At 33.4% G+C, this 24342-nt stretch overlaps 3 protein-coding genes across 3 annotated transcripts in view; 1 reads left to right on the top strand and 2 right to left on the bottom strand.

Moving 5' to 3' along the window:
- Positions 1–1684: 1684 nt before the first annotated feature.
- LOC133197767 (uncharacterized) lies at positions 1685–5928 on the bottom strand. The gene is made up of 2 exons (XM_061333971.1): positions 5852–5928; positions 1685–5018 (listed from the first exon to the last, which is right to left on the bottom strand). The coding sequence occupies exon 2, from the start codon at positions 4966–4968 to the stop codon at positions 4315–4317; it is 654 nt and encodes a 217-aa protein (XP_061189955.1). The 5' UTR covers positions 4969–5018; positions 5852–5928; the 3' UTR covers positions 1685–4314.
- Positions 5929–8218: 2290 nt separating this feature from the next.
- The window catches only part of LOC133197765 (leucine-rich repeat and coiled-coil domain-containing protein 1-like), an 88177-nt gene continuing 72053 nt past the window's right edge, over positions 8219–24342 (top strand). Inside the window, exons 1-8 of the mRNA XM_061333969.1 lie at positions 8219–8526; positions 8649–8866; positions 9640–9750; positions 10072–10124; positions 10373–10504; positions 10787–10873; positions 11077–11125; positions 14949–15132. Coding sequence (XP_061189953.1) covers positions 8246–8526; positions 8649–8866; positions 9640–9750; positions 10072–10124; positions 10373–10504; positions 10787–10873; positions 11077–11125; positions 14949–15132 — 1115 coding nt within the window. The 5' untranslated portion in view covers positions 8219–8245. The remainder of the gene's footprint in view (positions 8527–8648; positions 8867–9639; positions 9751–10071; positions 10125–10372; positions 10505–10786; positions 10874–11076; positions 11126–14948; positions 15133–24342) is intronic.
- LOC133197766 (FMRFamide receptor-like) lies at positions 22073–23515 on the bottom strand. Its single transcript, XM_061333970.1, has one exon. The coding sequence runs from the start codon at positions 23499–23501 to the stop codon at positions 22353–22355; it is 1149 nt and encodes a 382-aa protein (XP_061189954.1). The 5' UTR covers positions 23502–23515; the 3' UTR covers positions 22073–22352.

Genomic DNA, 24342 nt, shown 5'->3' with positions numbered 1-24342 from the left:
TGAATGAAAAAAAAAAGATACAGCTTTGATATTACATATGTACATTACCTGTGACAAGACCTTTCCAAACATATTATGGTTTTTTACCCCGTGACCTTCACCTTGAAGTTTGAAATACTTTTCAAAAATTTTATCTTTTACATTTGATTAGGAAAAGATAGGGCTTTCATATTTGACATGTGCATTACCTGTGACAAGATGTTTCTGGGCATACTATGATTTTTTACCCCTTGACCTTGATCTTCATGTTTAACCTAATTTTCAAAGATTTTAACTTTGGTGATTACTTTTGACTGACATGTGATAGGGCATTCATATTTGAGAAGTGCATTACCTGTGTCAAAATGTTTTCGAATGTGCTATGATATTTGACCTCGTGACCTTGTCTTTCAAGTTTGACCTAATTTTCAAACATTTTATCAGTGTTGCTAACTTTTGAAGGAGGGAAGATAGGGCATTCATATTTGACACGTACATTAACTGCGACAAGCATTTCCAAATGTACTATGATTTTTAACCCCATGACCTTGAAGTTTGACCTAATTTTAAAAAAATTTAACATTGCTGATACTTTAGAATGAGAGAAGATATGGCATTTACATATGACATGTGCATTACCTGTTTCAAGACCTTTCCGATTGTATACTCTGGTTTCTGATATTTTTTCATATGTGCATTACTTGTGTCAAGACATTTCGGATTGTATTATGATATTTGAACTCATTGACCTCATGACCTTGATTTTGAAGTTTGATGTAGTTTTGAGAAGCTATAATCTTTGCCATATCTGTTATTTATTCAATAATTTATGTCTTTTTGTAAGATGCATAGACAATACAGTACGCACAAACAAGAAAGTTACAATATGCTATGAATAATGGCATCCCATTCACTAAGAAACCGAAAGAGGGGGACCACAATTCTTTGATTTTGCTTATTAGTCATAGCCATATCATCTTTTTTGGAATAAGGTTGGTGTTGTATTGTAAAAGTGCAAAAAAGTAATGGGATTAAAATTAAATTTTTCATTCTAGGGTCCAATTGGGAGTTGAGAAGGACGATTTTCTACAAAAGCCTGGTTCCCAGAACTGTTCTTACATTTTATACAGAATCTAATTCATCTTTTTTGAATATGACTGGTGGTGTCCTGTATATGGACAAAAATCTTTCGGAATTTTCACTTTGGACGTCAATTAGGGGGCAAAAATATGACACCTATCCCAAACTCTTTTTATTGAATGCTTCATTAAATCCTTTTATTTCAGATAGCTCATGAATTAACTATTATATGAAACATAACAGCTCAAGGGCCACACACTCATCTGAGCATGTTCAATTTGATACAAGGATATTTCTGTAAATTGGCTTCTTTGCTCATTACCCAGGTATAAAGCTTAGTATACTTATGTGTGTGAATTACTGTCCAGGTATAAAGCTTAGTATACTTAGGTGTGTGAATTACTGTCCAGGTATAAAGCTTAGTATACTTATGTGTGTGAATTACTGTCCAGGTATAAAGCTTAGTATACTTAGGTGTGTGAATTACTGTCCAGGTATAAAGCTTAGTATACTTAGGTGTGTGAATTACTGTCCAGGTATAAAGCTTAGTATACTTAGGTGTGTGAATTACTGTCCTTTGACAGCATCTCATCTCATGTTTGCTGTAATCAAAAAATCACATAAATAAAGGTTTTCATTTTATTCTTTTTAAATACCTACTATATTGTTATATAATAACTTACATATGAATAATAGTGTATGAATTTATCCTTTTACAGTAAACTACTTTCAATTGTTTATTTTTAGCTCTATCAAAATAAATCACAGTGGTGTTTTTCAAAGTCAAACACTAACCTAACATATACATGTAAAGCATTCCTAAAACAAGTCTTATCTACATGTATATAGATATAAAAATAACTTCAAAACAACCCACAATCTGCCATCACAAAATTAATTAATTTCTCTAAATCAGATTGAAACAAACTCTGTCTAGATTCAGAATCTTTGTATTTAGAAGCTTATGTTGTCTTCCTTTAAGGATATAATTTTTTAACAATGTGTACAAAAAACAAAGTGCACCTTCTAACAATATCTCACAAAAAATGCTGCCCGAATAAAATGCCATCGGAGTCAACAACATCAACTTGTGAATTTACATACATGTACAGTGAATCACATATTTGCTTAGGGGTTTTATTTTTTGTTGTTTTCATGGTTGAAGAGACCCATGAACTCCTGTTCTCCAAAGCTAAAATTTCTAATCAAAGCAATATTAAGCTTCTTAAATCATGAAAATAAATCCCCTCAAATCAATATTTTTTCCTCAAACTATGAAAAATTGACCCCACTAAAATAAAGTGATTTTACAGTACCTGTTTATAGAGCACAAGTAAACTCTGACAAATAACAGATCACCTTAAGCACAAGTCAAAAGGCTAAAGTTCCTACGCACAAGTCAAAAGGCTAAAGTTCCTATGCACAAGTCAAAAGACTAAAGTTCCTACGCACAAGTCAAAAGGCTAAAGTTCCTATGCACAAGTCAAAAGGCTAAAGTTCCTATGTCATGGTGTCACATCCTTTATATTTTGTAATCATGGAAAGGCTCATATGAAATTCACCTATTTGGTTTCAAATTAAGCATTAAATTTGCTTTAGTTTGTGTTTGCATGACATATACAGGTATGTCAAAAGAAGGAAAAAAACCAACATAAATAGAAGTATGCATGGGAACTAAAAAAGCATTGTATTTATATTAATGTTTACAGCAGATCTGACATCTCATCTACATTGTAGTTTAAATTCTACTTCTCTGAAAAAAATATGATATTTAATGTATTTCATGCTGAAATCTAGTGATTACATCATGATGGTTATACAGTTGCTATAACAAAATGAATATATACCAAAGAGTAAGGTTTACTACATAAAAACAAACAATTACCAAGCCTATATGTGAAGCAACACAGAATACATCATAAAATCTACATGTGTATCAATGTATAAGTGACATGTACAAGGGAGGGGGTAATAATTCAAAATATAGTGGGACGCAAAGAGGAATGAGTATATGATTTATAGAGGTATGTCAAGTCTATAATACTTTATATATACATGTATGGTACTACATCAGAAAAACAGGAATGCAGCATTTTATCCTGATTATATTTTCCCATTTTCACCTTCATAATGATCAAATTTTAACCTTAGCTAAATTCATAAAGGGGTTAAATATACATGTAAGTCAACCAACACTACTGAAAAGGGCTAATCTGAATTAAGATAAAATTGTTAACACTGCAAGGAGGAAAAGATTTCCAGAAATAGAGTGATTCAAAAAAGTTTGTCAAGGATTTATAAAACTTCACTTTCTTCAAACTACAACAAAATTTGAACATTCATATATTTGTAATCCATTTGATACATATAGAGCTTCCATCGACCATGCAATAAGAATTACATGTATTTTCATATCAAATTCCCTATAATAATGATAACTTTCTTCAAATCAGATTTCCACAAATGTGTGTTGATAATCATGGATTATACAAAATTTTCATAAATGATGCACACAGCATAGTCTTAGTACATCCAAAAAAATCTCTAAATCTACATGAAGTACAACAGCAGCAGTAGTCCACAATAGAGTCGGTAAATGAGCTTACCTTTTTGTTATCACAGGGGTCTAATCACTTACAGATCTTACCTTTGTATTATCACAGGGGTCTAATCACTCACAGATCACTATAAGGCACTTTATTTCTCCTAGGTAAATTATGATCATGGCCTTACTCTTGCTATAAAACAAAGTCCAATAAATCTGGCAATTAGATTTCACTGATATCACTCTGAAAAAATATGGTATACATTCAGTATATTATTCACCCAAATAAAGATGGCCTCATATTCTGAGCTGTTACAGGCACCTACAAAACTGTTATCTTAGACCGGGAGTATTGTGAATGAAATGTCGGGGATGAGTAAAATTTTCTTTCAAATATGTGCTGTCCAATAGATACTATAGTTACATGTATATATAATTATACATATTATAAAGAGTGTTATCAGTAGCTGTTCATGAGTAAAACTAACATACAATACTGAATATAATTATAGAGAATACATATTATATTCTAATAACATCTGTTGACAATATATCTACTAGCCATATAAAACACTTTTTTTTCTTCTGATAATAGCAAAAAATCAATCCAAAGAAACAAATAATACATCACAATCTCAATACAGAGAGCAAATCAATTCAGAACAGCGATGCACCACTATAGGTTTAATCTAACTCAAAAACTCAATGTTTCACCACAGGAAAGCATCTCGAGATCGAGTTGATGAGTTAAGTTGCCTCTCTCTCCTAGCGTCCTCTGCGACAGCTTCCTCATAACTCGGCGGTGGTTCATTGTTATAAGGTGGCAGCTCTATGGCCATTGTGTAGTTAAAGATGTCAGGTGGTAGTTGATTCTCTGATCTTTCTTCCTGCAAATCATCCTCCTCATCATCATCAAACTCAAAGCTGTTGACAGATGAGACAGAGTGTCTCTCTGTATCGCTTCCCACTGGGCTATCATCGTCAACATCATCTGTGTCTTCAACCTCCTCTGTCAGATCAACATTGTTATTTGAAGGATTGTTTACAGATGAATGTGCAAACTGATGTAAGTGGTTTTGAAGCCAACATTCATGAGAAAAATTCTCCACGCTTTGTCCCCTTAGAATCTCAGAGTGTGAAACAAGAGCTAAACATTTTGGCACATGCTCTTGTGTCTGGTGCAGAAATGGGTTGATAACCGAGTGAAAGGGATGAAAACGTCCTGCACGGCTCACTCTATAGAAGGGGTTCCATCGGAGATTACTCAAGCCATGCCCTCCAGCTAACTCTGTAACCCCTCTAGCGTTACTGTCCTCAAAGGTACTAAAGTGCCTAGACTGCCTCGACCGTCTCCAAAATCTCATATTGTTTTTTCAAATTTATGCTTTGTTCTTTTCCACTACATGTCGTATCTCTGAAAATATTTGGATTTTTTTTAAAAAGTTGTACATATATCATCAAATTAGTGACCTCACAGTCACCATTAATTATTCCTATAATGTTTAAAAGCATGAATAAATGCATCAAATTTTAATCATATGAAATCATTGGTACAGGGCATGTCGACTTGCTTGAATGCTGTTAACATGTTTAACATTTTGTAAAATCATTGGAATGAAAGCATTTCTTGACAGATTTTACCACAATTTTCTTGATAATTCAAGAATTTGTTATTTTTGATAAAAACAATAGTTTTTAATATCTGATCAGCATCGGTGTTTAAAAAATATTGTAATTTAAGTGGGACATGAAAATTTAAGTCATATACGCACAATGAATTATATAGTCAACATTGATCTTGAATTTTTAAAACTGATGCAAATGATGAACTATCTTTTTCTAAAAACTAAATATGTAATGTTCTTTAGAAAAAGAAAAGTACACATTTTCTGGTTTAAGTACTGAAATAAATACTAAAATTGGACAAAAATTGACCATTTGCCTATATTTAACTATATGTGGTGTTCAATAAAATATATAGAGAGAAAAAATAAAAATTATCTTCACTTTTGGCGCAGATTTGTAGCTTGAATTATCTACATAGCTTTATTTACCCACCTGAAGTACATCAAGTAGCTAAGTAAAGCTACAGTAGGTAATTCAAGCTACGTAGCTAAATCTAGTGATTGTACCAGACCTAGGTTAAAAAATGTTATTACTAACCCTTCATTAAAAACTTATACCTTATCAATAAAAGAGAAAATATTCAATGTTTTATTATAACAATCCTGACTTGGTGACATTTACCTGACGTCAACTAAGAAAGCAACATGCAATCAACGTTACTTCGCAATCTGCATTTGCCATTTCTCTTCCTTGACTGAGATTCGATGTTTGGTTGTTGTTAAAATTAATTGTAGTTAATAATCAAGAAAAAAAGAAGATTACTCCATTATTATTCATAGAAAAATATGAAATAACAAAAACTTTTTGAAATGTATTAATGTATTATTATGGTCCATGTATTTTCCTAAATTATATTTACGATATTCGAAAAACGTCTCCGCTGAGAACGACAGTGGCGCGGCAAGTACGAACTTGCAGTTGCACTGTTGGTTGGAGTTTGTATAGAAACTGCAGATAACATTTATCCTCGCTGTAGGTACTTTTGATATTATTTAAATGAGACGCAGTTTCTTGACTAATTTATTAATGAAATATGTTGTTTTTTTTTTAATTTTAAACGATGCAAGAGGGACTATCGATGATAAGTGTATGCACTGTCTCTCTTCCGAATTTACTCTTTTTTGTTTTTAAATGTGCTGAAAGATGTTTTACAAATTTATCTCATGAATGAGGTTTTTTATGAATGATAATTGAATATTAGTAGTTTTTACATGAGATAGTAAATTGTTCTGTCACTTTCAGATCTGATCATATGATAACTTACTTGGTATTATTTACCATGAACAATCATGATAATTGACTGCATAAACCTTTCCTGCTGTATTTATTTATTATAGGCCCTGTTGACATTTTATATTTTAAAGGTGCTATACCAAGAATATCACCCATGTTTACATGTATAAATGTACAAGTACTGTAGACATCCAGGGGAAAAGATTGCTCGATCAATCAGCTTTTTTTTATTTTAAAATGTTAAACTTTTAAGAAATATCTTAAATGCTACCACAGTTATTGGTGAGATCAAAGAAATGCTGCGGACATTATTCTCCAATAAATCACAAACGTCATCAAAATATTATCAGATCAGAAACACATGTCAAACCTGTACAGTTGAAATAAATATTTCACTGTAGAATCTAATACTTATTTAGACCATATCGATGTGTCGTCTTACGCAGTCTAAATAGTTAGTGTGTATTGCCTGAAACAGCTGATAAATATCCTATTTATAGCCAAGTGGGGCTGTTCCACGGACCTCCCAACAACATATATACTCCGTGATCTTACAGATAAAGCAATGAAATAGACAACTGATTTTGTTATTTTACATTCATAAAAATTAATTAATTAATATATGTTACAAACAAATTTATAAATCATTAAAGAATATTTTTAATCCAGCAAAAGCTGAAATCGTCTGCATTTTATGCAATCAGAACACAAGCAAACAAACAAATTGACTCTGGTGTTAAATGGAACAGCGAAATCGCGACATGGTGACCTAATTCATTTCTCTATAGAGGAAACGATCAGCCACATTTTAGAGCTGTTAGTAGAATAGAAATAAAGTCCTTGTTGTCCTGAATGATGCAGGGTAACCTCCTCGGTCTCGAAATGTTCTCTGAAATATAAAAGCCTCGGCTAACGCCTCGGCTTTTATATTTCAGACAACGTTTCGAGACCGAGGAGGTTATCCTGCGACATTCACGATAATGCGGACTTTATTTCTTAAGTGATATGATTATTATCATTGCAGTAAGTGGAGCAAAACACTACCTGTACTGCTAGCTCTTTCAGCAATGCCAATGTGAATTAAAAAAAATGGGATGTTAAATTAGGACATATTGATTGATTTGAATTTTTTTTCAGAGTGAAGTAGTCCCCTCAATCCTTTGTGAATTGAAAACTATGCTCTCATGATAACCAATCAAAAAGTCAAAAATAAAAAGGGGCTCATCTTCTTGAATGGATATTCACATATTCAACAAGACTGGGTTGTGTGGTCATTCTCACAAGTTTTTTTAAAAGTTTTTAGATAACAAATATTTGGCTCAGGATCTCTGAAACAAAAGAAAAAATAAATAAATTAAGATAGGTGTGAAGGTAGAGCTCTAATCTATTTCAAACAGTTTATAAGGTTCACTCGTTTTGTTCATGTCTTAGATACTCTTATAAGAACATGTATACATACATAAAATTTTGGTAAATTCATAAGAGAAAAGGTCAGAATATACAATTTCATATGCAGTGGTTCTTGCTTAATTATATAATTATGGGAAGCATCTCCATCCAAGTGGAGTGTATGATTATGTAAAAGGATCTTTGAATTCTTAATGATATAACGTTTCTGTATGTTTTATTACTTGCATTGATATATAATTTTGGCACAGTAATCCATATTGAAACATACATGTAGTTTTAAGTCACCTGTTTTGACAATTTTTCTTTTTTTCTTTCAGGTGATGACAGTTCCATAATGTAAATGAGTCAGTAACTGTATTTGTTCTTAGCAGTATGAATAATATCGACTTTAATGGACCTGAGCTCTGTTTGATTGACTCAGGCATTAAGTCCCTCCAAAAAGTTCCCCTGAAACCTCAACTTCAGGTTCTAAATCTACACAGTAACTTCATCCACAGAATTGAAAACCTCATCCATTTAAAGAATCTAAAACACCTAGATTTGTCTGCAAATCAGATCCGTGAAATTGAAGGAATTGAGAGTCTCAGAAATCTCAGAACAATCAATTTGTCATGCAATCTTTTACGGGATGTAAAAGGACTCGCTGGACTGAGGTAAAGTCAATGCTGAGCTAAATATTACCTGGTAAAAGTGTAATATGTTCTTTATAATTTACTTTTTTAGAATCATCATAATCTTCTGTTGTATTAATTCTGCATCATTTTCTTTTTTCAAGGTCCCTTGTAAAGATAAACCTGAGTTATAACCAGATCAGTGACATATCTGGTTTTAAATCTCTTCATGGAACTGATTATAAACTGTCACATATAGAGCTCCATGGAAACAAGCTTACTTCTCTTCAGCACGTAATCAAGTCCCTCATTGGCTGCTCAAACTTACGACAGTTAACACTAAATATGGATGGCTCCACCAACCCTCTATGTTCAGATCTAGGTAAATTATTTACTGTTTGCAATTTTTAAAAAAAATTTTTTCACACAACAGCTGTCTATATATTAAATAAGTTACACTATGGTAAACGGTAAAACACGCTTATAATGAATTGAAGCGTACAGTGAAGTGATTTTTATTCCCCGTGCCTCTAAAATATATTGTGATCTTAACGGATATAACGAATTTCGTTCATAACGAAGCAAAATCGTCTGTCCCTGGCACTTTGTTATAAGCGAGTTTTACTTTATTTATTTCTGTTGTAATTGTATTTTTGAAACACTGGTAGAAAATTTGTGTATGTGATACATGTAATTTGATTCCTTTTCTAAGAAAAATATTTTTTTTGGAGACTAAATTTTAAAGTCATATATGGTGTATTTTTGATAAGTTCAGGTAACCAAAACTAAAAAGATCTTTTTAATTCTTTTATTACTTTATATAAAGATAGGACTTTCCTCTAAATTACACAATTTAAATCAGTCGCACTTCAAACTTATCAATAATTTAAAACAATAACCAATTTATTTACCGACTCCACATTTAAATAACGGACAATTTCAGAGTGAATTTAACTATAGAAAGGTGAGGTTATTCAAGTTAAAAATCGGTGAAAATTTTAATTTGAACATAAATAAAATATATCATGTAAATCAACACACAATCTCGTATCATTATATTTTTTTTAGCTCGGATACGCCTGTATGACTGAGATTTTAATTTTTTTTTGGTTTGATGATCAGCTGTTTCTGATATACCGCACTTGTTTGTTGTAGATCAGTATAGATCCAAGTTATTATCTGCCCTTACTCAGTTAGAAGCTCTAGATGGAGTTAATAGGCAGGGGGGAGCTGTTAGCAGCTTTGATGTCTTATCAGATATCCCAGGTAATAAAGTGTGGAAAAGCTGTCTTTGATTAGCATAATTTTTTCTATAAGATATTGCAGGTACATTTTGACAGAGTAATTCCTTTTGTAGTTTTGGTAAATGTCATGAAGGTTTGATTCTATCATGGAAAAAAAAACCTGTATACACAAAACTTGACAATACAGATTGAAACTGATGGGGATTTTGAGAACAATTCGCCCATAGCCAAAATATTTTAAATTATTAAACATAATATATATCAAGTGTATATAACATCACACAATTTTCACCTGGAAAAGCAGATTGGATTTATTAGAACGTGATTAGTATTGTACTTACAGGACTAGAGGACTACATGGATTTCCTAGTTTCTCAGTCTTCATCATCTCTCTCTGTAAGTGACTCAAAATAACAGTTATTGTTCTTTCCATATACCTATAACTCAAAGTTCTGAACTAGATATCTCTCTATTTGATAATATGGAAATTTAAAACATAAATACATACAATCAATTATGGATATCTTTTTATTAACAAACATAGTGGTGGAGGAGGGGTGTTAATATTATTTTGACAAATGCATCTTGTTTTCATTTTATTTTGAAATTTTGTAGACATATTTTTGTATATTTTTCTTGAATAGGAAAGCAAAACTATGGATGTCATTACTCCTAAGATTGATGAAGCTTTGGAGAAATTCAAACAAAGGAAATCAGGGAATCTATCTACTACAGACATGGCAGTGTCAGATGCCGATACAAGTACAGGGGTCTCTGTAAGTATTAGTGAACCTAAAGTCAGGAACAACAGGGTACCCATAATCAGAAATAAATCTCTTATAAACACATGTAATCTCTTTTCTCCAGGTATTTACTTAATTATTAATATATGTGGAGTATGTCTTGTCTTTTAAACATCACAGAATAAATATTTTGAGTGGTTTTTGCAATCTTGGTTCAGAATGAAATAAAATTAGACATGTACCCCGTAGTATAATTTGTATGAAGAATGAGAATCCTGTGTTTCTATGCCTTGACAACTAGATATCTTATACTAGATTCAAAGTAGGCAGTCTATGGTGGACCAGGAGACCAGGCTAGGATTCCTAGAACAACAACTCGCACAGCTGATCCAGGGGTCAAAGGTTTGTCACTGAATGAAACGGTGTCTTTTATGAATCTTGAGTGAATAAGAATTGGATGGAAATGTGTGATGCTGTGTTTCTTTTGAAATGACACTGGATACTGTTTCTTTCTCATTCCCATGTTCTTGGTGATTGCTTTGTTTTGAAGTCAAAAATTAATGTCATGTTCTGAAAATGAATTGAGAACTTTATTACTGTTTCAGGTGACAGAAGACAGGAAAACACCTGTGACTGTACATGTAGCAAAGAGAGGTTTGTACAGGAAACTGTCATATTAACAGTGTGCCGGATTTTAACCCACTTTCTACTTTTGTTAAATTCAGTGTTTAGGACACAAAATTCTCATAATGTTATAAAGCTTTGATTTTCTGAAACTCTCCCAGTCTTCTTTCATGGTTTTGATTTAAAGTAATAGAAGTCATGTGAACAAGAACCACTGACCACATTTTACAGGAAGGCATAAAAGAGTGGCCTCCCTTAGTTCTTTAGATGTCTGATTGACAGCAGTGGTGTTGTGCCTCGTTAAGTCAGTCCCTTCTGTAGTTATATATAATGTCTGGTAGGAGCTGTTCTCATGTGTCACAGATCCAGAACTATTTGTGTCAGTTTTGTTTATAAACAAGACAAATTAATGTGGTCAGTCACCCAACAATGGCATTAGAGAAAAACTTCTTCAAGAATGTTGATCTGATAATAATGGATCCTGTAGGATATATGGGAATTGAAAATCAGAATGGGCATGAACTGTTCTTGTAACTTAGGTTCAGTTGACAAGATTCATGTTATATATATTGTCTTATGTCAGTGAAAGATTATATAACAAGTTTGGATTTAATAGGGCAAAAAAATTGAGTTACCTTGAGAAATATAATATTAGCCTGAATTATTTTCAAGCTTTAGGTGTTTTGAAACACTACAGATGTATACATTTTTGTATTCCATATGATTGTCTTGATTTTGAAGTGAAGAGATTTTGCACAATATTCTTTATGACTGAGGGATAATTTGAAGAATAATTTTAAGGCATTAATGAAAGTTTTCTGAATTATAGAAAATTCCGTGAAAATGAAGTAAACATGAATGGACAGAATAGGTTTTACCTGTTTTTTAATAGGTAACACTTATTTTCATAAAATGCATTAGGCATTATCCTTTTCTACTTTGGAGATAATAAAGGTATAGTGAAAATGATGTGTGTTATTTCAAAATCTTCTCAGGAACCACTTGAGCAAAAGAGAAAAAAAAATTTTGAAAGATTCCTTATTGAGTGTAGGTTCAAATTTGTTCAAATCTTAGCCTAGAGGGCCAGGGTGGAGTCACAGTGGGGGGCCAGGTTTTCATAGTAATATTTAGGAACATCTTTAAAAATATTTTTCTCAAGAGCAGAAGGGTTGTAGTTAGTTAAATCTCATTGTAGCTTAATTACATTCATATTTAGGTTGGTTGAAATGATGGCCTCTGGGGCTAAGACTGAGCTGCAATATGGGGTCAAAGTTGTTCATGAGAATATATCAAAGTTTTATTTTGGAATATATATGAAAATAACCTTTTATGAATTTTGAGAGAAGAAGGGCCACAATTACTAGTTGTCTGTTTCATGTGCAATTATCCTCATGAAATAATTCAGTTTTGTTCAATTTTGGCCCTCATGTTAGAGAGGGGAATTAAGGTTTTTTGTAAGTATAGAAATCTTCTAAAATCTTAGGAAGAGGAGGACCCAAAGAATGATACCAACATGTGGGCATTCCAACGTAATGTAGATTCAGTTTTGTTCAGAGGATGCCCCCTGAGGCTTTGTTTGGGCCACAACAGTTTTTCAGACTACAGTTTGTAAACTTAAAAAAGCTTTATTTTCTATAAATTAAATGTTTGAAAAGTTGTGACCACAGTTGGAAGATTTCATAAATCTACTTGTTCATTTGTCAGGAAGAGAATGATAAAGACGGTGAGCAATTTGGCCCATAGGTCTTTTGCCAGACTGTATTATGATAAGAGCTTATGCAATAATTAGGTGTCCGTCCTCCATCCATCTGTCTCTAAGCAATTTTTCAAAACACTACTCCTACAGTTTTGGTCTGATTTCAATATAACTTGGCAAATAAGTAGACTACACTAAGGTACATAATTTTATAGGTGTTTGATATCGATGAATGGTGTTGCCATAGTTACTAAAAATAAAAATTTCTGTGAAATACTTTCAAAATGTTACTCCTCCTACAGTTTTAGTCTCATTTCAGTATAACTTTGCACACAAGTAGACTACACTAAGATACATAATTCTATTTATCAGTTTTTGATTTTGATGAACGGTGTTGCCATGGTTACTAAAAATAGAAATTTTTGTAAAATACTTAAAAAACACTACTCCTTCTACAGTTCTAGTCTGATTGCAATAAATCTTACCACAAAAAGAAACTAAACCAGGAATCATTATTCTATTCATTGCTGTTGCAAGTGTTACTTTTCTCTTCCTTTGTTTTAAGTACAAACCAGTAGAGCTACAGTCTCATCAAAGACTTCTGGTTATATGCCTATCTTAAGACAGGACACATTCTTTTATGGCATTCATTTCTGTTCATCTGTTACTTCATCTTCTTTTAGCTTTTAAGCTCACCACAATGAAGTTGGGGGAGCTTATGTAATACCCTCGGCGTCAGTGTCGCGTCCCAGGTTAAGGTTTTTGGAGCAGTTTTCTTTTCAAGTACTTCTATGGCCTATATTAATCAGAGATGCATGGAGGATGCTTCTAGTGTGTTTCATTGTACCAGTCAAGGTTTCAGATGCTGCAATTTCAGCAAAAGAATGACCAGGTTAATGTTTTTGGAGCAGGTTAAAGTTTTTGGAGCAGGTCTCATTTCCAAGAAACTATAGGCCCTATATTGACCAAACTTGCATGGATGATGCATCTAAGGATGCACACTACTGAACTTGCTTCGGATGCTGGATCTGACCTACATTTTCTGGATGAGTGACTAGGTTAAAGTTTTTGGAGCAGATATCATTTCCAAGTAAATTTAAGTCTTGTATTGACCAAACTTGCATAGATGATACATCTAAGGATGCACACAACTGGACTTGCTTCGGATGCTTGATCTGACTTATATTTTCCGGATGAGTGACCAGGTTAAAGTTTTTGGAGCAGATATCATTTCCAAGTAACTATAAACCCTATATCGACTAAACTTGCATGGATGATACATCTAAGGATGCACACTACTGGACTTGCTTTGGATGCTGGATCTGACCTACATTTTCTGGATGAGTGACCAGGTTAAAGTTTTTGGAGCAGATCTCATTTCCAAGTAACTATAAGGCCTATCTAAACCAAACTTGCATGGATGATGCATCAAGGGACGAACACTCTCAAACTTGCTTCAGATGCTGGGTTTGACTTACATTTTCTGGATGAGTGACTAGTTTTAAGTTTTTAGATAAGTCTATTCCCAAGTAACTGCAAGTCCTATCAGACCAAAATTACATAAATATTGCATCTAGGGATGCACACTCCTAGATTATTAGTTTAGTGTGGGACTTTGCCTTACTTAAAGACAACATTCGTTGAGGTGAGCTCTGTAATCTCAGATTACTTATGTTTTCTGTCTGGCTCAGAACTTATATACTCTGAGGCCTAGAATAATCAAACTTTGTCATCTGAATCTGATACATCTTGGGTAGAAGGTGTGTCGCACATTAAACTAGGTCAATGTGACCTTTAATTAAGATGATAAGGCCAAATATGGCAGACCCTGTCCTGCTCATAACTGGAAAACTATTAGACCTAGAATCATCAAACTTGGTCAGTTAATGCGTCTTAGGAAGAAGTTGTATCACATTAAGGTCATTGTGACTTTTGAATAAGGTGATATTTAAAAAAAACTATTTGTTCTTATAAATAAATGCAGAATAGGAGATGCATCGTGAGCCATGGCTGTGCAGTTTATTACATTCAAAGTTTATCTTGGTAATTGTAATCAACAGTCAAGATCCTGTGTTAGTGTACACGTATTATTAAAATTAAGAAAGAGCATTCAAGATTTCATCATAATGACTAATCTAATAAATTTTTTTTGTTTAGATGTAGATACAACAGATGAAAGTGACATTGACTCTCTCTGTCAAAGGAGTAAATCTCCCGGAAATCGTAAAACAAGGAAGTCCCGAATTCCAAGTTATCGTAAAAGTACAGTGGCTTCAAGGTCTCGTAAGGAAGCAAGCAGTCCTAGCCGAGAAACAAGCAGTCACAGTCCAGCAGTTAACAGGTTAGTCCAATAAATAACAGGCAGACACTTCATTAATTATATCGGCATTTGTTATGCCCCGCCATGAATATGGCCGGGGCATATAGTGTTTGTCATGTCCGTCTTCTGTCCTTCCGTCTGTCCTTCCGTCACACTTTGCATTTAGCTCTGTTCAAAGCTCAGTTTCAAAGAAACTATATAAGATATTTTTATCAAACTTCATATGCTGATACATAATGATGAGAGCTATTCAACTGCATCAATATTTTTTGACCTTGACCTTTCCTTTGACCTTGACCTCACTTTTCTTAAATTAGTGTTTAGCTCAGTTTTAAAGAAACCATTCATAATATATTTATCAAACTTCATTATCAAAATTCATATGCTAATACATACTGATGTAACCTTTTCAACTGCATAAACAATTTTTGACCTTGACTTTTCCTTTGACCTTGACCTCACTTTTCTTAAATTTGTGTCAAACTTCATATGCTGATACACACTGATGTAAGAGATTCAACTGCATCAATATATTTTTTACCTTGACCTTTACGTTGACCTCAGGGCTCGACATTAACGCTTGTCCGCTTGCCCGGTACCAGTGAAAAAAAAATACGGACAAGTGAATATTGCTGGGTACTTGTCCGATTGGACAAGTGCATTTTAATGTAAAGGAGTCTCTAACTAATAATAAGAATGACTGTGAAAGATAATCAGTAGTTTCAAGATGGAAGCTGTACATAAAATCCGGACTTCGATCCCGATAGGAATCGCTACTAATTGAGTTCACATTGATTCGGGATCGAAGTTCACTTGGTTCACTTGTGGACATTTATGTTGTCAGGACAGAAAGCCTAGATAAAATTTCGTTTTATGTGTTTGTTGTAAATATCAATGACATCACGAATCAATCAAGCACATGTCATGTGTAATGGACTTTATTTTAGTTTTCAAGTTGACAGTATTAGATCTTTATTGAAAAATTTTCGGACAAGTGAAGTTGAAGTTCGGACAAGTAAATGTCTTGGTCACTTGTCCGAATGGACAAGTAAGAAAAAAAGTTAATGTCGAGCCCTGGACCTTGACCTCACTTTTCTTAAATTTGTGTCAAACTTCATATGCTGATACACACTGATGTAAGCTATTCAACTGCATCAATATTTTTTTCACCTTGACCTTTCCTTTGACCTTGATCTCACTTTTCTCAATTTGTGTTAAAATGTTGCATTACTAATATACCCTCGGCGGGGCATTCATGTCCTATGGACATATTTCTAGTTTTTTCTATAATTAATTATATCGACATTTATTTTTTTCTACCAATTGGGAGTGTTACTGTTACCCATTCAATTAGGTAAAAATAACATTGAAATAAACAAAATGGGAATTTTCAATCATATTAACAGACGTCATATGTCCTTAAATTAATAAGTATTCATGTATGCTTTAAAGAATAAACAACATGAATTCATTGTTTTATATATTAATATCTCTTGTTCTCAAGTTTGTAAAGAGGTCAGTAATATCAGACATGCAGTATATGCCGTTGGGTTGTCTGCAATGTGTCTCGCCACATCTAAACTACTTTCGATTTAAAGGGAAGTGAAAAAAATTAGTCATTTCATACACTCTGTTTGTTTCTTGTCAGTTGAATTGGGAATTTTTAGTCTGAAAATTGGAAAAAAAATCAACATTTTTTGGTATTGGAAATGGTACTGTTTATTGGAACTAGTTATACGAGGGAAAAAACACCTGTATATTGTCTTCATTTCCTATTGCCGGAAATGTCCTATTGAAAGATGAATATAAAACAAAATTATGTCCCTTTAATTTAAGCACTGGTATGAACAGGACTGTTTCTTATTAAACATAATCAAAAGTTTACCTGCATTCAAAGCTGTTGTAGACAAATGATTCTCTTTTGTCTACAGACATATAAATATCAATACACATAAAAGTTGTGTTTGACCTGATTATTTAATGTGGGATAAGTAGTAATTTCCTCTCTAATATCCTTTTGTCATGTCTTGGACGTAGCATTGTGATCTTAACTTCTTGCATTAATTAAAAGCATTTATTTGGGATGATAAAAATGCAATGAAAAACATGGTAGAGTATGTAGCAAAGGTTATCAAAATTTTAAGCATGAATGTATTAGAGACATGACTACATTCTGTATAGAGAGCTCAATCCTGATATTAACAATGTGTCATTATAGGGGAGAATTACTGTTATAGTAACACGTTAATATCATAGGAATATCTAAAATACATGTATAGTCGAGCCTTGTTAATCCGGACATGTGTTCCCAAGCAAATCGTCCGGATAAATGAAGCGTTTGGATTACTGAACATCTTTGGTATATCTAAAAATAAATCGTACCCTACATTAGTAGTGTTTCAATCATCAATAATATTTGAAAATCAGTCGATTGCTGGCATAATCCAAGCGCTCGATTACAAAATTTTTGTTTCGATTAATCGGGTTATTTTTTTTTTTATTTTACAAGCGTAATAGTTTTAAGCCAAATATTCCAGCCGTGACTTATCTATTAACTTATTTGTGTATCATAATGGCACAGATGAACAGACATTGTATTCATGCTCGGGTAACAATGCTCATTCCCGGGTATGGACGTACTTTGGATTCTACAAAATGAACGAAGAACCAGCTGGACTTGATAGAACGTTTTATCGTTAAAATAATATTGTCCTAGGGACTAGGGCTAAAATAATATTGTCCTAAGGACTAGGGCTAAAATAATATTGTCCTAGGGACTAGGGCTTGTCCTGAGACACAGATTATTCTGACTACAGCTGGACCACCACAGAAAGTAGTTATTCACCCATTCTTACCATTTAATAAACTAAATTGACAGACTTTGTAAATATCCGATTATAATAATTATTAATAATTAGTTAGTTACAGTAGCCCGATCATCGATTATGGAGTTCTTACCGATTCCCATCACTACCCTACATATTTTGTCTGGAAGGCAAAAGATACAGATTATTGGTGTCCAGATTAACTAAGCTCATCTGTACAAGGCTGGATTGTATAAGAAGTAACACATAAACTGACAATATTTCAATTCTGTGAATGTCAATTTTCTCAGAACACCTTTATACTTGTGCATGAAATGTGATATACACTCAAACCTCATTATCTCAAATTCAATGGGACCTGGAAGAAACTTCGAGATATTTGAGGATTTGAGATATCAAGGTTTAAATACAAAAAGAAAAAGTGACTGGGACTTCCAAATCATTTCAACATATCCAAGCTATGTGAGATATCAGTGTTTGAGATACCAAAGTTCAACTGTATACCGAGGAATAAAGTAGAATTTAGTATGAAACGACTACCATTGCACAATGAAAAATATTTCCTCAGAACATACTGAAATTAGACTGAAATTATGTTATCTATTACATGGAACTCGAATAAGAAACATGCTAAGCTACTGTACTTTTAAATTCAAAATATACTTACTTTACAATTACATATGGTGCATTTTAATAGTGTATATATTTGATCGTCTTGTTTTATCAATAACTTTATATATATAGGTACAAATTCCAAGCAAATTTTATCATTTGTTACTAACATCAAATTCCAAAGTAAAGTGCACTCAATGAAATCCATATCCATACAAACCATTTTGTAAAATAATGTTTGTTTGTACTTTAATGTGACCCTAACATGAAACAAGGGCACACAGATTTCTTGTTAAATATGAACATATTCACCTTTCATTTTTTGGCAGAAATTCCATCATGTTCAAAATGTTTTTGTCGGTAGGAATTACATTACACTAACATATAAAATATCTGTGTTGCTTCTTCAAAGTGGACGGGGTCCACAATTCAACCGCAGGGTTGGGGCTGTAGTGGGTATCCTTGTGTTACAAATTTTCTTTTATATATATATATATATATTATTTATTTCATCTTTATTAAATGAATATAAATTTATGTATTTGAGTTAGACACTCAAAAGAATCTCTGAAGATAACCTCTGTACAGAGATCATGTGGTGTTCTGACTTGGTTGATTACTCAGGTTAATTAATTGGAATCATGCAGACTAATCAAAATCAGTTCAGTTTGTTATATATACATGTATATATATTTCTTTAATGTAGAGGATAAAAACATGTACATTGTATATGTTTACAGAAGCCATGGCACTCAGCTATTTGTTGATAGGATCTTGATTATAATTTGAAATCATGAGTAAACATGAGATATAATTTACTGAGTTGGAGGTTGGAATGGATACATAAAACCCTCCCTAGTTATTACCATAAACAAGATATCCTGCAGCTTTCTGAGGCCATAAACATGGTACCCACCAAGTTGCTACTGGTCACAGACCGCCATTGGTAGAGTTTCTTAATTTTGATTCATAGATCACATTTAGCAGGTGTCTGGTTAAGTAGCCGGCAACCTGTGAGGTGGTAGTTTAAAAGATATCTACCTGTGGGGGAATAATTAGTCTATTTATAAACATACAACACCCTAATCTGCTGTGTTAGCATTTAAAAGTTTCTAAAAATAGATACATGTATACAGTCAAACCTATATTAAACAACCTATCAGTGGTCACATATGACCCGTAATCTCTCAAAGCAGGGAATCATATTCACTTCATATAAGAACATGCATAAGTACTAAATAGTAATCCATGTACCTTTTATCCAGTTCCCTATGGTCAATTGTTTTCACTCTTCTTGATATTAAATAAAAATATATTCAATAAATGTTTGTTCGTACAAATTGTTTTTATTCCTAATTCGTTGAGTGTAAATTTAATTTTTGAAATAAAATCCAAAATAAATTTGTTTTTATCATATTTCACAACTTTAAGGATGAAAAAAGGTTTCTGACACAATTATGCTCAAAAGGGAAAAAGCACAACTTAAAGAAAACCCAAGGATTTTTTAATGCTCAATTGTATACTCAAATTTACACTTCTTGTCAAAACAATATCAACAATAATCTAATGGTTATATTTTTAATATGTTTTTTTTATTTTGATGTCTCTATTTGAAACCAGATTACACACTATGAAATATTCTATTTAATGAGTATGTTTTTGCATATATTTTTCTGCATATTGAGGGGGGGGGGGGGAGGCAAAACTAAGCATCTTTTCACTTCTGTTATTAGAAGAAGGTCTAAAAGTTGCTAAATTCAGGGTTTAAACTGCTTTAGAACGGAAAATATGATTGTTTGTCACAGTAAACAGAGAGTTGCTGAATGCAGCTAAAATACAACGAAAAATTCTCAGAAGAAAATCAGTAGTCACATATGACAGGAAGTCACTAAATAGCATGTGGTCGCTATGACAGGTTTGACTGTAGATATACACATCTACCTTTTCTATTTTTTTTAATTTGTCAAATGTGATGAGGAAATCCTTTATCAATTTTTCTTTCTATAGATCAGAAGTCATGAATGAGCATCTTGACAATATTATTAAATAAAAGGATAGTTTTTTGTACTTTTCCCATTTTTCCCATTGATATATACTTTTATGCTTCCCCTCTAGCATTTATCAAGTTTCTCAGTGCAAAGTGATTTATCCCCTAAGGTTTAAAACTACAAAAGTTTACAGTCAATTATTGTTTGTTGCACTTTAGCAGAAGAAGAGAAACAGTTTACTTCAAAAAACTGAATGAAGCATCCTTCAAACTAGGAATATGAAGGTTACGCAGGGGAAAAAATTGAATTGAGGCCTAATGTTTAATTTCTCTGTACTTCTGTAAATGCATAAATGTCATGTGTTATTATAAAAAGTGACAAAGATTTGAAAACAGATTACACAGGGAGAATGTTTTTTGATGCAGTGTCTCTGTATTCCAGAATTTATGAAGGCTTATTTTTGTCTGTGTAGAGGACATACTTACTGTCACTGGTCATTGATATCACTGAGTAGAGTGGAATTACGTTAATGAATAATGAAAGAAATGAAATAGACTTTCAAATTTTTGTCAATTAGTTTTTGAAGAAATATCTAATGTAATTTGTAATTATCATAAATTTGCTATAATAATTTGTGGAGATTTCCTCTAAAACTTTCATTTTGAACTTACAGTTAAAAAAATTTGTGATTTAATTCTGTCAGTTGTGAAGAAAATCCCATTGTACATGTGTCATGTTTGGTATGAAATCTGTGTGTCATGTTTGGTGTAAAATCTTGTCACCTTTTCTCACTTGCTAGCCTCTGTCAAGGTCACTTACAAAACTGTCCTTGAAACCTATGTTCCTCGTGTCTGTTTTACCAGTAAACTCCCAGGGAAGCAGGGGATTCTATTGACCCCCCTGGAAACCTGGCCCCGCCTTGGTTGTGTGACCATTTTTCTGTGGTAAGTGTTGCCCTGGAGGTGACCTGCAGCTGTTGTAGACAACTTTAATGTTGGCTTTGGAACATTATCATGATAAAATGTTGTGGTTTTACACAGAAGTTAATGCTAAGATCTTATGTACAAACATCATGTTGAGAGCTGACTCAAAGCGAATGTTGTCTGTCGGCAGAAGAGAAATGACAAGTGCTGCGTCTTCTTTCTTTTTGTGAATTATTGGACAGGGTTGGAAAAATTTCAGTTAGGTTAAAGTGCAAAAATTTTGTGAGGTACTGATGACAATCAATTAAGGTAATTAGGTCACCTTTTTAGGGACTCTAAATTAGAAAAGACATTGATGTCATTAGCCTGGATAGAGACTTTAGAGGAATGGCACCGGGCTCTTGTTTTCTGCCTTCATTTGTTCATCTTTGTCTATAGAAGTCACTTTGTCACAATTAGCTGTTCTCAAGGGCTCTGTACAGGCCACCATTATAACACTAATTCTGAACAGCATATGTTTTAGGGGAGTCCATCAGACTTTTTCACTCTGTAGATGATTTCTAAGAAGTAGAATCAATGAATCATACAGCAATTACAAAACTAGTATGCAAGGTAATTATTTAATGTCAAACCAGAAATGGAACATTTTTCCTGATCAGAATTAGTCACATTGATATTGATACTGACTGATACCTTGAGGTCAGGTCATGGCTTTAAGTTACCTATAATGTGTGATTAAATTTAAAGTATGAAATATTTACAGCGAAATTCATGATTCATCATAAAAATATGCAGCTAATTTAGACCAAAAAAACATAGTTTGTCTTTTCTTTTAAGAAGTGGAATGAAAAAAATAAATAACACAAAAGATATACATGAAGTTTGTCATTCACTCAAAGAAAGGTGCTCTCTGTATTGTAAACTTTCATGCTATTTCCTCGCCGACTTCCGGAACTGTCGTATAAGGTGTACTTGTAGCGTGTGCTCTTACGTTTCCATGGATAATACACAATTTTGATGAAGACCCGTCTGAAGCGCTTTCCAAAAACACAGTATAAAATAAAGTTCACTGCAGAGTTGACTGTCACCATCAGGTTACTGATAGAAGTCAAGTGTACATAATGCAGACTGCACTGTAACACTCCCTGATCAAAGATAGTAAACAGAATGTTATCGGCAATGGAGGGGAGTTGACAGATGAGAAAGACGACGATCACAGCGATTAACATGATGGTCAGATTAGCCTCCTTGGCTGCGTTTGTACTCATTCTATTACGAGTCTTTTTGGCATTTTTCACAGCTCTCATCAGCTGAATGTTCAGTATAGATATTAGGACGAATGGCGCGAGGAACATGACTATCAGATGCAGACAGATGAAGTAGACTTTTCTAAAGTCTTTGTTATTTCCAAGGGTCGTAGTCATTACCTCTGGCACTGAACGGTTCAGATTGGGGTTCCAAGTCTCCACAACTGTGAATTCAAAAAATCGAGGCACATTGTAAATAACTGAGCAGACAAAAATCAAAATAATAATTCTCTTGGTCCGAGACTTAGTACAGGTGTTGGCTGCCTTGAGCGGATGACATACTGCAATATATCGCTCTATTGTGAAGCCCACTGTTGTGTACACAGTTCCTGTTTGAGCGACCAGAGCCAGAGGGTACAGATACTGGTTCATGTATTTAGAAGCGAAGAAGTAGTCCATTAGTTGTGCCTTTTCTAGGTAAATCGTAGGAAGTGCAAACAGGAGAATCATAGCCAGCAGAACTCCAGTATCGTAGACGGCAAGAGAAATCAGGTAGTACGATGTGGAGCTCCTCATCAGACGGTGCCGCAGAACCAGGATTGCCAAGATGTTTCCAATGATGCCATAGGCAGCTATGATATTGCCCACTATTCCCCAGGTGTAAAACTGGAATGTGATGGCTTTATCGTAGATTTCAAAGCACGAGTCCTTGGGGCCTCCTTCGGGGGTACTATTTGTCATGTTTGGCTGGGTCATGTTAATGGTTAGAACTGGCTGCAGTGTGTCCTCTTCCATCTAAGAGGTTTAGATATCACCTGCAAATGTAAACAAAAAAGCAATAACCCATACTGACAACTACAATCAAAATTTTACAGTCATGTAGACAGAAAAGATCAAAAAGAGATGCTTGCCAAAAACTTGAACTGATATTTCATTGACATTGGAGAGAAAGATAAGAGAGAAAGAGAAGTAGGCTGGGCTTGTAGCACCTGAATATATAGAATCAAGAGCATGTAAATATCAGGTATAACTCAGATTTTTTTGGTTTTATGATGATGATCAAGCAGTTGGCTTGCTTGATAATTTAGGCTTATTGTTTAATGATCATTCTCAGTAAATCTGTCAGTTTAATTAAATGAAAGACTCAGCTCAAATATACCTCACAGAGAGCCCAAATGTTGTCTGTCTCTACAGAATGCAGTTTTAGTTGCTAAAAGTTAATTAAAAGCAGAGTGGAATAGGAACTTTTAAATCTGCCAGTTTGCTTGTTTTTTTCCAAAGTGCCAATTTCTCCAAAACCTCTGCGTGCTGGTGATGTTAAACACAAAATTAATTTTGGACAGCCTAAAGCTTCAATTCATACTTTAGTTAGTTGTCATTAACTGTAAAACTTCCTTTGAGATGACATTAACTGCTCTAATTTATAAAAAGAGTGATAGCCAGCATCTTCCTTTTTTAATAGAAATTATGGTGAGCTTTTTCTTTACCAAAAAATATGAATACATGTATATGGAAGAAATCAAATTTCCTAGCCATGGGATAGTGAAGTATGATGTAGTGTAGTATGTGTGGACTGCAGTATTCCGTGACAAGTATGCCTTGATGAGTTGATCCCCCTACCATCAGTTCCGGATTT

This window comes from Saccostrea echinata, unplaced genomic scaffold (genome assembly GCF_033153115.1).
Source record: "Saccostrea echinata isolate AGI-Se365-2 ecotype Australia unplaced genomic scaffold, CSIRO_AGI_Sech_v1 ptg000030l, whole genome shotgun sequence".
Classification (NCBI taxonomy): domain Eukaryota; kingdom Metazoa; phylum Mollusca; class Bivalvia; order Ostreida; family Ostreidae; genus Saccostrea; species Saccostrea echinata.
This window is presented reverse-complemented; position numbering and strand designations above follow the sequence as displayed.

Coding starts and splice junctions, on each gene's coding strand:
- LOC133197767 (XM_061333971.1), bottom strand. CDS start 4,968: ATGAGATTTTGGAGACGGTCGAGGCAGTCTAGGCACTTTAGTACCTTT.
- LOC133197766 (XM_061333970.1), bottom strand. CDS start 23,501: ATGGAAGAGGACACACTGCAGCCAGTTCTAACCATTAACATGACCCAG.